The sequence below is a fragment of the Rhinatrema bivittatum genome, chromosome 12 (genome assembly GCF_901001135.1).
Source record: "Rhinatrema bivittatum chromosome 12, aRhiBiv1.1, whole genome shotgun sequence".
NCBI classification, from domain to species: domain Eukaryota; kingdom Metazoa; phylum Chordata; class Amphibia; order Gymnophiona; family Rhinatrematidae; genus Rhinatrema; species Rhinatrema bivittatum.
The window spans coordinates 48,423,503-48,437,602 of record NC_042626.1 but is presented as its reverse complement, the minus strand read 5'-3'; the positions used below and the strand labels follow the sequence as shown (position 1 = coordinate 48,437,602).

The following is a 14,100-nucleotide window of genomic DNA, read 5'->3' as shown; positions in this document are numbered from 1 at the left end:
TATGTATACCCTGGAAGAATGGCGGTGCTACGGAGGTATGATACTGACCTTCAGATCTCTGAAAGGTTGTAATGATGCATGAGTTTCAAAACAGTAGAACTAGGGGGTCGAAAATGAAACTTCAAGGGAGATGACTCAGAACTATCATCAGGAAATATTTCTTCACAGAAAGAATGCCCTTCCGGAAGAGGTGGGGAGGATGAAAACAGTAAATGAATTCACAGAAACATGACAGGGTGGTTGGGGGTAAACTGCATGGAGCAGTAGTTACTACCCTTAACAGAAGGTATGGATATTATTACCCTTAACCAGGTAGCCTTGATGTTTTTGAAGCAACTGCAACATTACTCCTCACTTCAATGGTGGGGGCAAAAAGGGAAATTGGATTCAGACAACAGCCAATGCTGGGCCCCAACTTTTACGGTCTGGGATACTGATATGTAGACATTAGGGAAAAAGCACAGCACTGCTTCTATGGCAAAGTCCAAAAGCAAAGCATGAGCAAGCAGCACTGCCTGAATTATAATGAATTTTCAAAAAATTGGCAATTATAAAAATATTTCACATTTTCATACATTATACCATAATTAGTGACATATTAGACATTTTTTATTGTATACAAAAATGTTATCTAAACACTTCAATACATTTTACAATATTTATTCTTCATCAGATACATCGAGTGAATATCAAATTTTAAAAACACAATCATTAAAAACTACCATTCATACACACATCCATACAATTTTAAAAAAATCTGACAATTTTGCACTCTTTTTTTTTTATAACACCATTTCCCCTCAAATTGATGCTTCCTTTTACACTCCCTTTATATGCCCAACATGTTTCGCCACTCAATAAGCTTCTTCAGGGGAGCATAATGTGAATCATTACTAACACCGATCTTCTCCAACAATTCACCCAAATGTATCCTCTCTCTCTTCAATTCCTCTTAATTCTTCCACTCCGAGGGATAAGCAAAAGTTCTCCACAATTTCACCTTTGTTTTCGCCAAAGTGCTGCACTCCCAATCTTTCAACGGGTCCACACCACAATTTTACTTTCGTTTCTTACTTCCTTTCACCAAAAAGAGCACAAAGACGCTCCCAACGTCTCAGCGTTCTTACATCCCGTCTCACAGCTGTTTCTAAGAACGCTGAGACGTTGGGAGCGTCTTTGTGCTCTTTTTGGTGAAAGGAAGTAAGAAATGAAAGTAAAATTGTGGTGTGGACCCGTTGAAAGATTGGGAGTGCAGTACTTTGGCGAAAACAAAGGTGAAATTGTGGAGAACGTTTGCTTATCCTCGGAGTGGAAGAATTAAGAGGAATTGAAGAGAGAGAGGATACATTTGGGTGAATTGTTGGAGAAGATCGTTGAAGATTGGTGTTAGTAATGATTCACATTATGCTCCCCTGAAGAAGCTTATTGAGTGGCGAAACATGTTGGGCATATAAAGGGAGTGTAAAAGGAAGCATCAATTTGAGGGGAAATGGTGTTATAAAAAAAAAAAAAGAGTGCAAAATTGTCAGATTTTTTTTAAATTGTATGGATGTGTGTATGAATGGTAGTTTTTAATGATTGTGTTTTTTGAAAATTTGATATTCACTCGATGTATCCGATTAAGAATAAATATTGTAAAATGTATTGAAGTGTTTAGATAACATTTTTGTATATAATAAAAAATTTCTAATCAATATATGTCACTAATTATGGTATAATGAATTATAATGAAGGCTGATCACTCCGTAAAAGTGTTGCTAACAATAATTATGGGTTTCATAGTTGCTTGATTTAGATTAAAAATATTACTACCCTTAACATAAGGCTTGGGTGTAACCTGCACAGACCGGCTGTTACTATCCTTAAGAGAAACATGAGTAACTTGCACCGAGCAGCAAGTACCCTTAACAGTAACATGGGGGGGGGGGGGGGGGGGGTAACCTGCATGAAGCAGCAGTTACTACCATAAGAAACTTGCTGGGTAGACTGGATGGACCATTTGGATTTTTTCTGCTGACATTACTGTTAGAATGCATGGGGGTAACTTACACAGTTACCTTTTTGAAAGCTAAATGCTTTTGTAATAGATTTCTTTTTTGCACTCCCTCCAATTAAAGTCAAATTTAATAATGTGATCACTATTGCCAAGTGTTACCTCTATCACCAAACCTTGTGTTCCACTAAGGACTAGGTCTAAAATAGTTTCCCCTCTTGTTGGTTCTTGTACCAGATGCTCTATGAAGCAGTCATTTATTTCATCGAGGAACTTTACTTCTCTAAAAAGGTCATGCTTCTTGGCAAGTTTACATTCCGCAGGGAGCATAAGAAAGGGAGAGAGAAGGGAAATAGTGATAAGATTGGAGAGTTACGGCTTGATATGGGACGATGGGATGAAAGTTGCCTTGAAGGGCCAGGATTGTGATTGATATCGCCAACTGAAATTAGGAGCAGCAGGAGAATATGGAGAAGATAGGTACAGGTGTGCCGAAAGTAACAAAGATGAGATGCTGTCAAGGACAGTGGAAATGGCAGTATGAAGGGAAGAAAACTGAAGTTCTAGAGCAGTGGAAAGTGCAGATGACAGAATGGCAGGTAAGATAGAGAATGTAGAGATAGGGTAGATGTGAGAAAACAAAGCTTATTGAATGGAATGTAGCTCTAAGAAGTTGATCTGAAACTTTTGTCATAGACCAGATCCCTCGAGTTTGAAGGATCTCATGTATGCATTCCACCTGATGGAGTTAAAAGTTTTATTGTACCTCTGTCCAATTTAGCTTATGCTAGCAAATCAATATTCTTTGAAGGTATACTCAAACTGATTTTTTTGCTCTTTGCAAGAACAGAGGTTAGCAGGAGCAAAAGTCAAGGTTTCCTAATTAGACAAAAATGTATGTTCCTTTCTTATCAATAACAAAATGTGCTGTGCTAGTAAATTATAATTAGTACTTAGGTCATGTTGACATTCTGACAATTAGAACCTAGGTCATGCTGACTAATCATGACCTAAGACATTTTGCTTATTCATGTTGACTGTATACAGAAACAATATACAAGTCTTATTGCATGTAATGGACTTTAGAATGCCCATTGATAGCTTATTCTACACGTGGCCTTGTTTTATTACATGAAAAATAAAAAATGGCAGTACTGTAGTGGAACAGATTCATCTGTGTCTATTTCTGTGGAACAAATAAGAGGGAAAAGAAAATCTCCAGATGCCCCCTGGTAGACATATCCATTTGAAGAGGAGCACCTAATCTCCAAGACTTCTGGGTCTAGCCACCAAAGAAGAGATTTTCATTTCCGTGGTAACCTTTACAGGATACGACAAGCACGCCATTAGGACCACATGCATCACTGCCATATGCCAAAGGATAATCAGGATTATTCAGGTCAAGACTTGATTCTGCTGTAGTAAGTTCTAGACCAGTGCTCAAAGGCAGACTGCCCGATCTGATGGGAGGAATGCTTTCTTTTCCAATTAATCTATCCACACCCTGATGATATTTTATGCGCTGGGTAGGAATGGGGTTTGACTTGGCAAAATTGATTAACGCCAGAGACTGAAGGAGCCGATTTGTCTTCTGCAGGATGTCCACCCCTGTTTGCGAAAGTCCAGTCACTAGCCAGTCATCTAGGTAAGGAAAGAAATTCCCTGGCAACAAATGTATACTGCCACTACTGCTTGGCCTTTTGTGAAGACCCTTGGTTGGGGCTGCAGAGAACCTGAAGGGAAGAACCTTGTATTACTAGTGACAGGAATCCGAAACAAACCTGAGGCATCTCCAGTAAGACTGATGAATGGGTATATGAGTATACACATATTTCAGATCTAGGGTGCATATACAGTTTCACTTGAATAAAGAGCAGGTGTGGAGGGAACTCATTTTGAACATCTTTCAAACTCCAGTTCAGTCTTTGTAAATTCAGGATAGGTCTCAATCTCATTAATGCAGTGCCTCGGGGATGGGAGAAGCACCACAATTTTGAGGACCCAACAGGCTTTTGTGGTCCTCTACCACTCCTTGAGGAATAGGTGAATCCTCTCTCCTATTGAAGGGGGTTGCAGCTAGAGAGTAGAGTTCATCAAAAACTAGTTGTGGCATCTTAGGTTGATGTCTATGTGCCGCAAGCTGCTATTATGGTAGTACAGATGGGACACAATATTGCCAGAACTGGCATTTCTGGAAAGAGCGCTTAAATACAAAGTAAGAGCATTTAGATGAAAATGTCTGCTCTGCTCCCACCAATTAAGGGCTGAATGGCTGCATGTTGCTCCTTAAATGGGCAACAGTTTTTGACTTTATCCTTTGAACATGGGACACTGGTCAACTTATGAATGTCTTCATGCAGGTTGCTGGTTCTGAATCACATCTGGTGTGCTCCAATTCCTGCTGCGGAAGATCTTGCCACAGTGTCAAATGATTCATACACTGACCAGAGATGGCATTTGCTCTCTTCTGCATTTAGAAGGGCCTGATAGCTTTTCAGCTCCTTGTCTAGAGACTCTACCAGAGGCTTCAGTTTGTTGACGCAATTCTGTACAAAGTATCATGTAACCCGCATAGGATGGTAGATATGGGTGCCACAAATTTTTTAAATAAGTAAAATATATAATCAGTGGGCTACAATGAGGTACTGAGCAACAAGCTCTGGAAAACTTTGGGAAGAAAGTTGTCCAACAATCTACAGTCCTTATCCAAGGGTGGGTGTGTTGAATTTTGGCTTTTTCTGTCTGTTTCAACAATCACAGATTGGTCCAGTAGTTGAACTACCCAATCCCAGGAAACTGTTGTACTCTGCATTTAAAGGACCTTAAATAAAATCTGGCAGTAGGCCAGATTATCCCACATTCTCATGTGTAGTTCTTACAAGATTGAAAGGATTGGGATGGCTGAAGATTCAGAAGGCATTTCCAGGATCTGAAGTATCCTGAAGATCTCTGCACAGGGATCTTTTTCCCTATGGATGTTAACATCAATCACTGTACCTGGTTTATCCTGGAATTTAGAATATGAGAGGTCTTTTGGCAGAGATGAATGCTCTGGTATGTTGGAGATCCCCTCAGACCTATCTACCCTTCCCCTGAACCCAAATGTGGAGGGACATTAACCCAAAACCACAATGAATATGGCAATTAGGGCAGGCAACTCAAGATTCTTAGAGGGGAATGCTCCTGAGGCATGTTCCAGACAGCGCCCATGCTTTATCCTCAGACTGGCTAGATTCCTCCACAGAGTTGGATGGTACATGCAACTAATGAGGACTAGGTTTAATTTAAGTTTATTTATATTCCACCATGTGGCACTTCAAAGTGGTTTACATTCAGGTACTGTAGGTATTTCCCTACTCCCAGAGGGCTTACAATCTAATTTGTACCTGAAGCAAAGGAGGGTAAAGTGGCTACCACCACTGGGACCTCCTGAAGCATGGAGGCTAGAGAGACTCCCCCTTTAGGGTAACAAATCTAACATTTTGGCAATTCTAACATTGGAATTCGCTTCCTCAATTCTAACATTGGAATTCGCTTCCTCAAGACTTACGCCAGGAACAATGCCATTTAACCTTCAGAAAAAAACTTAAAACCTGGCTGTTCACACAAGCCTATCGTTGAAGGATTCCATATTAACCAACTCTCTCTCACCCTCCAACCCACCCTTCTCCCTCCCCGCACTCCCAAACTTTTTTCACTTTTTTCCCTTTTCCACTCGCAACCTCAACCCACCCTTTTCCCTCACCCCCCGCCACTCCTCCCATCTGACATAACATGTATATTCCAGCTGTATATATTCCATATATATATATTTCCATGTATATTTCCGCTGATTATAATCCATGTTTCCTGTATTATTAATTTATTGTTTTATGTTAATTTATAGTTTGTAATTTTATTAACTTATTGTTCAATTACTTAATTCTGTCCTATCTTCCGACATCCATGTTTTTACTCTCCCTGTTTTAATGTAACTTCTCTTTTCCACTTATACGTTAATTGATTTTTCCCCTTGTTCTAATGTAAACCGGTACGATAAGACCTGGTCTTGAGTGTCGGTATAGTAAAAGAAGTTAAATAAATAAATAAATTTTGGACAGGAAAGGTTGAAGGGTTCCCTCATCACTAGCCACCAACAAGGTAAAGTCTTGAACAATTCAGGCGCCTAATCTATGGACTGTTGTGTTCTTTGAGCTAGAGGAAAACTCATCCTCTTCTGAAACCAGTACAGCCTTGTCCCGAGAAACTTGTACTGGACTCCAGGAAGAGACTCCCTCCTGGGTTAACCTGCTGGTAGCTGCATGACGATCAAAGGTACATATCTGATCCCTCCAAAGCAAGCCCATGGATAGATGACAGAAGAGGCTCCAGAAGGACTGGGATCCAGAACGAGGTGGCGACATGGAGATCAGAATACCAACATGGAAGGAAGTAACTGACTTCCTGGGCACTACCAACGTCTACTCCTGCATTGAGTACATTGATGGTGCAGACGGCTGGTATACCGCTGGCTCCAATGAATGGTACTTTTGTGCCGACAAACCTCACAAAAAGGGAAAAGCAGTCAGAGAACTCGCAGGCTCTTGTAATCAACACTTTTACATCTTGTTTCACCCCTAAACTTTGGTAGATCCAAAGCCTGCACACTGCAGTGGGGGAGCTTTGCTTGAGGAGCTTCTGCTTGACTCAGTGTCGAGGAAGCCTGAAAAAGTCTCATTCCAAAAGTAAGAATGGTGCCGACTTTTCACTGACCTATGAAGTTCCTCCATCTTTCAGGCCTTTTTCTTCTGGGATCTTGGTGACATCTAACCAGTGTCATTGCAGTTGCCTAGGACCCAATCAGGATTCAGCTATCTAACAGTTGTCATGGCCATTGGCAATTTGACACCTTGTGACCACAAACAGTAGCTTTCTTGGAGCTGGACATTGTGTGTTCAGTTTTTTTTTTAAATTTTAGTGACAAGTGCTGTTGAGGGTCTGCTGAGGCAAAGAGGCAAATAAAAAATGAGTTAGTGTTGAAGAAAAAAACTTGGCGGCTTATTTACTAAAGTTTTCTCCCTCTCTGTCACTATGGGAAAAAATGTTTAGTAAATAAGGTCCTTAGAGAAAAAACCCCCAAAAAACCAAAAGAAGATGACAAACAGTACACATCCATGCAGAATCATGGTCTAAAAAAGACAGAGGGGCTTAAGAGCCAGCATGTGCATGGGAACCTCTGCACATGCTCTGTGGTAAAACTTTTCTGAGCAAGAGAAAGATGGGGCCATTTAGCTCCATCGAATGGTATCACCCACATCATGGCTAATTCAGCCTTGCTTGTCAACTGTGAACCTTTATCACCTTCATCAGTTTCTCTCCCAGTCACCCACCTTAGGGCCAACAACTAGAGCATTCAATTTGTTTATAAATCACCTATTTGGAACTCTGTCAAAGGTCTTACTGAAAGCCAAGTACACTCCAAAACCTCCCATCATATAACCTTCAGAGACAGGGCATTCTCCACAGCAGGACCTCCTCTATGGAACTCCATCCCACCGGAGTTGTGGCAGGAACCCCGCCTCCCAACATTCAGGAAGAGACTCAAAATGTGGTTATTTAAAAAAGCCTTTCCAGACACCGAATGAACCCTAATTCACCACTAACCAACTTTCACTCATTACCCTAACGCAGAAAACTATAACATTGCAAATGGCATAACCTAGTAAATACCATAAATTCTGTAAAGGCATTCTGTTAAAGTTTGGTAAATGTATTCTGTTAAATTCCTATCGCCTTTCTCTGTTCCCAGTTGTGCATTTCCCTGTTTTATTGTAACTGCAATTGTTTTTGCTCGGCACCTGTTATTTGTTCTTTTTATTGTAACCTATTATTACACCCCCTTGTTTATTATAAACCGGCATGATGTGATACTCATCACGAATGCCGGTATAGAAAAAACTCAAATAATAATAATAATACATCTAGTGCTTTCCCCTGATCTAACTTTCTGGTTACCAAGGCAAAGAAATTGATTAGATTTGTCTGACAAAACCTACCTCCGGTAAAACCATGCTGCCTCGGATCCAGTATTCCACCAGATTCCAGAAATTCTAAATTCCATTAGTTTACTCACTAATGACCTTTCAAAAATATTTCCAACACTCAGTCACTATATACAGTGTGTTCTACATTTTAAATATCAGGTCAAAAGATAGTTTATTCAAATTATATCTATTAATATTCTTGCTCTAAACATGAGTGAAGGCAGAACATTGCTTAGCTGTTGAAAACAAGCATGGCTCCATTGGCCAATCACATTACAGCTTTTATCCATATTATAATTTCTACTAGAAATGGAATCATTCAGGCCACAAAAATGGCTAGGTTACTGGTCTAAACTAGCATCTGAAAAAAAAAACCCCCAGACAAAGTCAGCTGTGAAAGCACTGTTTAGAGAAACTTTCGCTACTCCTCATGGCTAGTTTGCAGTGCCTTCAGTGTGCTAGTCCTGGTCATCTTTGAGCAGACTGACAGTTATACTGAGCTGTGGGGGGATTCTATAAATATGAACACGTTATATAGAGGCAAATAAGAAAAGCTTCTCACCCAGATCTTTCAGAGGTGAAGGTCAGTGCAAATAACGGTCTTAACTTACCCAGCAGTATCTGCTCCTTTACAAGGAAGAAAGTCTTTAATACTGATGTATGTGATGATGAATTAAAGACCTTTGTGCATGGAGCAGGAGAGGGATCTTGGGGTCATTGCCACTTTCAGATCACCAGACACAAAGCAATGTGACAAGGCAGTAGCTAAAGCCAGAAAGATGCTGGGTTGCATAGAGAGAGGAATAACTAGCAGAAAAGGGAAGTGATAATGCCTTTATTCAGATCCTTGGTGAGGCTTCACCTGGAGTTCTGTGTTCACTTCTGGGGACCATATCTCAAAAAGGATAGACACAGGATGGAAATGGTCCAGAGGAATGTGGCCAACATGCTGGGGGGTCTGTTTCACAAGACCTATGAGGAGAGCTGAAGGATCTAAATATGTACACGCTGGAGGAGAGGAGGTGCAAGGCAGATATGATACCTTTCAAGTATCTGAAAGTCTGTATTAATGATGTACAACATCAAACCTTTTCCACTGGAAAGGAAACAGTAGAACTAGGGGTCATGATATGAAACTCGGGGGGGGGGGGGGAAGGGGTGGAAGAGGGAGAAGACTCAGAACCAGTATCAGGAAATATTTCTTCACGGGGAAGGTGGTGGATGCCTGGAATTTTCCCAGAATAGGTGGTAAAGACAAGAACAGTTAATGAATTCAAAAGGGCATGGGACAAACACCGCGGATCCCTAAAGGCATAAGGAAAAGGATGGTGTATAACATTTCTGCATGGAGGAAACCTTCATGGAGCGACAGTTACTACCCTTAACAGAACACAAGGGGTAACCTGCATGGAGTGGCAGTTACTACTGTAAGCAAATTGCTGGGCAATCTGGATAGACCACTGGTCTTTATCTGCCAACATTACTATGTAAAGGAAAGACAAACCTGATTCATAAGGGTACCCCTCATTTATTTGCTCTTCTTGCGTGACTGGTTCTTCGTCCTCTGGTAGGTAGCGTTTATCGATTGCTTCTTTAATCTGGTTATTGGCACCTTTGGGGTCCAAATCCATTGCCCACGAGAAATTCATCAAGGCCAGATGGGTCTGGCCCAGTTTCTTATATACCTGCAACGAAATACACTAGTCTCCATTTAATAGGGGCTTGTTTAATATGAATTTCATGGTTCCATTAAAATGTTAAAACTTCAATAAGCACAAGAAAAAGATTTCATCTTGGAGTTTTCAAACCAGGAATTTCCAGTATGGGAGGGAGGACTGTTCTGGGTGCAAGAGTGTCCAGCACTAGCAATGGATATTACATATGTTGCATAAAAGAGAACCTATACCACACGGGTGTCTGGTGGCCTTTCATAACAGGATTCAGCCTTACAAAAAGCAAGGTTGCTTACTTGTAAACAGGATTCTCCATAGATGGCAGGATAAATTAGTCATTATGCATGGGTGACATTTGACAGCACTGACAGTCCCAGTTCTCAGAGCTCAGTAAAAAATAAATAAAACCCCATACACAAAAAACTCTTTACTGAGCAACACAGGGGGAGTTCCCGCACACGCACACACTGCCTCATGAGCCCTTTAGTCTCTTCCAGATTTTCAGCTTTAGTATGGCAGTCTACTTTCCATGGAGGTTTTTTTTTTGTTTTAATTTTTTATTGAATTTCTAATATTAAATACAAGTGAAAATATGTTATAGGAAACACAGGGCAGAATAAAAATGCTAATGAAATATTAAACAAAGCAATACACATCCAGACATTCATTAGACTACAAATGAAGACACCGATCCACTAGTTTTTGTGGTATTCATTAGACCACAACATGTGGAATTTATAAAGGAAAAGGAAAAATACACTTCTATCAACTAGCCTGCGAAAAGAAACTTCACGAGACAAACACTTCCAAGACCAGCTGTAACATGTCTACCTTAAAAAAAAACTTTCTAAGTGCATTAGTTAAAAAATATATATAACTCCCTGGAACTTAATTATACATTTGCATAGAAAACATTACATGAATATTGCACCTAGAGCCAAGGTTGTGTTTTTCTCTTTTAAAAAACCCAAAAAAATCCCCCCAACACTTCTCCTTATCTGAGTTTCCCTTTCCACAAGGAAATATTTTGACCCAAAAGAGATATATTACTAATATAAAAAACGTCATTATCCCGTGTTTGTCCATTTCCTTAGCAAATGTTATCAAAGTAGAAAAACATCTCGATTTTCTTTATTAGACTGTTCTAAAAATGCAGAAAGATGTCTACAACAGAATTAGAAAGAGGTTGTTGAATGGCCTCCATTGAATTCTGGCAAATAAAAAATCTTCACAAAATCGGGAGTAACTTCCTTGGAGACCATAAGGAAGTTGAAAATTTCCTCAGCATCTCTCCAAGGGAGACATCATTAAGCAAAAAAGAAAGTTCAGAAATTTAAAGATTACATCTCCTTATATGGTTGCTCATATTCTCCAGCTTCTGATGAACATATTGACAATAGCCACTTCAGATTCATGAGACTTATTAGTTTCCAAATCCACCAACTTTATAGATAGATGAGGAAACATTTTGTACAGTAGTAGTCAAGGACACAAGCTTTTTCATATACAGCCCTGGTTTTGTGGAATTCTTTACCAGAATGACTTTGGGAAGAAGATGACATTAAAGTGTTTAGTAAAGAAGTGAAGGCAACACTGTACAACTAGGCATATGGATGATATCAGTATTATATGGTTTATTTTGTTTAAATATATGCATTTTTTAAAATTAGATTTAATATTGTAATCTGCTGAGTGCTCAATGCTAGGAGGTTCCAGAATATAAGACTTTATAAATAAAATAAATAAAAAGCTTGATCAAATTTGGAAGTGACAATTTACAGAGTTTCTAAAGTTAATACTGCTGGCTTCGCAGATGATAAAGAACATCCCTAGAAGCAGGGATCTCCTCAACTCCAAAAGCAGGGTTGAACAAAAACCTCTTCACTCAGTGGCAACTCCTCTAACAGCTCAAACAAAAGCCAGTGGAGGCCTAGGCCCAGCGTGACTTAAAGAGACAACAGTTTCATTCTGAACGGAGTTAGAATTTCCAAGCTCAACATGTCCTGACATACCTTTTATGTAGAACTTCTCCAAGGTTGGCTGAGGGGAAAAAGAAGAGTCCTGTCTGTGATGGATGAGTGTGAATACTTCCCTTCCTTTTCTTCCCCATACCAACAAGACAATTAAGCTTGGGACCTGGCAACATCTTCTCCCAAGGGCACAACCCTTAGCCACTCAGCTTCAGCATACCATTGTACCTCCTTTTATGGGTTCCCAGCTCTTCCTATAGACCATGCAAAGAAATCCAGCATCGCAGCAGATAGGAGTCAGACCGGCAGGTAACACCAATGCTCTTCCCCACATGGGACAGTATTAAGTATGGCTAATTCATCCCTCAAGCTCTCTAGAGAGAGCCCTGTTTAAAGGTAAGCAAACTTGCTATCTCCATCGACAATCAGGCATGAATTAGCCATTATGCATAGGAAATCGCAAGCCGAGGGGTGCCCAGCAGCAAGAATTTAAAGACAACCCGGCCCTACCAAGTAGAGAGTGGACTAGTGGGAGAACAGGCAGCACCAAACTGCTTGTTAAAGTTACTGTCACCTTAGGACATGCTGACTAGACAGTATTGGGATATGAAGGTGTAAAGAGACTAAGTAGCAGCTTTGCAAATATCTTGAATAGAAGTGGCTCTGAGTTGAGCCTCTGGAGTTGCCATAACTATCACTTAAAGAGCATTGACAGTCTAACTTGTACGCCAGCCAGCACATAACAGTGTACTATACAGTCCACTAGTCAATCTGACAGTTTGTTTGGCAACTGCCATTCCTAATCTACTGGGATCAAAGGTCAGGAATAGTTGAAAAGCTTGATGGTGAGGTCAAATCCTCTTTAGGTAATATGCCAGAGCTCTCCAAGGAATGAAGAGCCAGTTCTGTTTTGTGCACATGTGGTCTTGGAAACAATATAGGTAGCACATTGTATTCAGTAATGTAAAATGCATATACTTTTGGAAGGTATAAATTCATATAATCCACCCTATTGTGAAAAAACTAAGTATGGTGAACATGAAACCATTGCCTATAGTTCACTCACTGTATGTGTTCAAGTGATGACCACAGGAAACACTTTCCAAGTGAGAAACTTCAAATCTACTGCACTCAAGAGGTTTGAAATGAGGTTTCACGTGTTGAGATGGAACTGCATTGAGGTCCCAAGGCACTACAGATTTACTGAGCGGATGCGTGGAATGCCAGTCCTTTCATGGGTTTTGATACCAGGGTGTGGAGAGTCTCTTTCACCTGCTGGTGATACACCACAGAGGCACAGAGATGAACTTTGATTGAAGAGGTGCTCAGGCCTGAGAATGAGAAGTCCCTTAACAAATCCAGATGGCAGCTCTAAATCAAGTCAAAGGCCTCTTCCATTTGAAGCTGTAGGCTCTTCTGGTTGAAGATTTCTTGATAGAAATCAGAACATCTAACACCTCTTTAAGAAGGAGCAAAGAGACTACTATAGCACATTCCACAACCAGGCCATGAGGTCCAGCACTGGCAGGTTCAGATGGCAGAGCATGATGAATTAGACATTCTCAATGGAATCTGAGACAAAGTGAAAGACAAGTTATGGATACTATATTTGCAGCCAGGCTGGTGCTACAAGGATTATCCTTGCCTGAAGGACCTTTTGGATGGTCCTGGCAATGAAAGGAATCAGTGAGTACACAGAGTAGACCAACAGAAAGTATAGTGAGCTGATCTACACCTGCTTAGATGCATGGAGCAAAACTGACCCTTGTTGACTTTTGAGGTGAAAAGATCATTGGCTTTCCACAGCAACTGAACAAGTCATCCACAATAGGTGGATCCAGGGACCACTCATATGGTGGCAACACTCTGCTGAGGTGGCCCATCAATGGGTTCTGGATTCCCAGAAAGTAGGTTGCTTGGAGATGGGTATTGTAATGAGCTGCCCATGACCAGATTTGGGAGGCTTTTTGGCAGATGGCATAGAAGCCCATACCTCCCTGCTTGTTTATGTAGAACATGGCCACTTGGTTGTCAATCTGGATCAAGATTTGTTCCTGAACATAAGAATATTATAAGTTGCCATACTGGTCAGACCTAGGGTCCATCAAGCCCAACATCCTGTTTCCAATAGTTGCCAATCCAAGTTACAAGTAGCTGGCAAGTACCCAAACATTAAATAGATCCCATGTTAGTAACACCTGTAATAGCAATGGCTACTCCCTATGTCAACTTGATTAATAGCAGTTTATGGACTACTCCTCCAGGAACTTATTCAAACCTTTTCTAAACCCAGTTACACTAACTGCCTTAACCATTGCCAATTTGTTTTAAATGTGCTACCTGCTAACTTCATGGAGTACCCCCTAGTCCTTCAATTATGAATCAGTTATTTACTCGTTCTGGTACTCATGATTTTATAGACCTCTATCGTATCTCTCCTC

General features: G+C 40.5%; 1 protein-coding gene across 9 annotated transcripts in view; it reads right to left on the bottom strand.

Annotated features, from left to right (window-relative positions):
- Positions 1 to 14,100, bottom strand: part of CDC27 (cell division cycle 27) — a 195,631-nt gene that overhangs the window by 4,832 nt on the left and 176,699 nt on the right. For all 9 annotated transcript variants that reach the window (XM_029574213.1, XM_029574212.1, XM_029574216.1 and 6 more), the window contains one exon: positions 9,521 to 9,701. In XM_029574213.1, the coding sequence (XP_029430073.1) occupies positions 9,521 to 9,701 (181 nt within the window). The remainder of the gene's footprint in view (positions 1 to 9,520; positions 9,702 to 14,100) is intronic.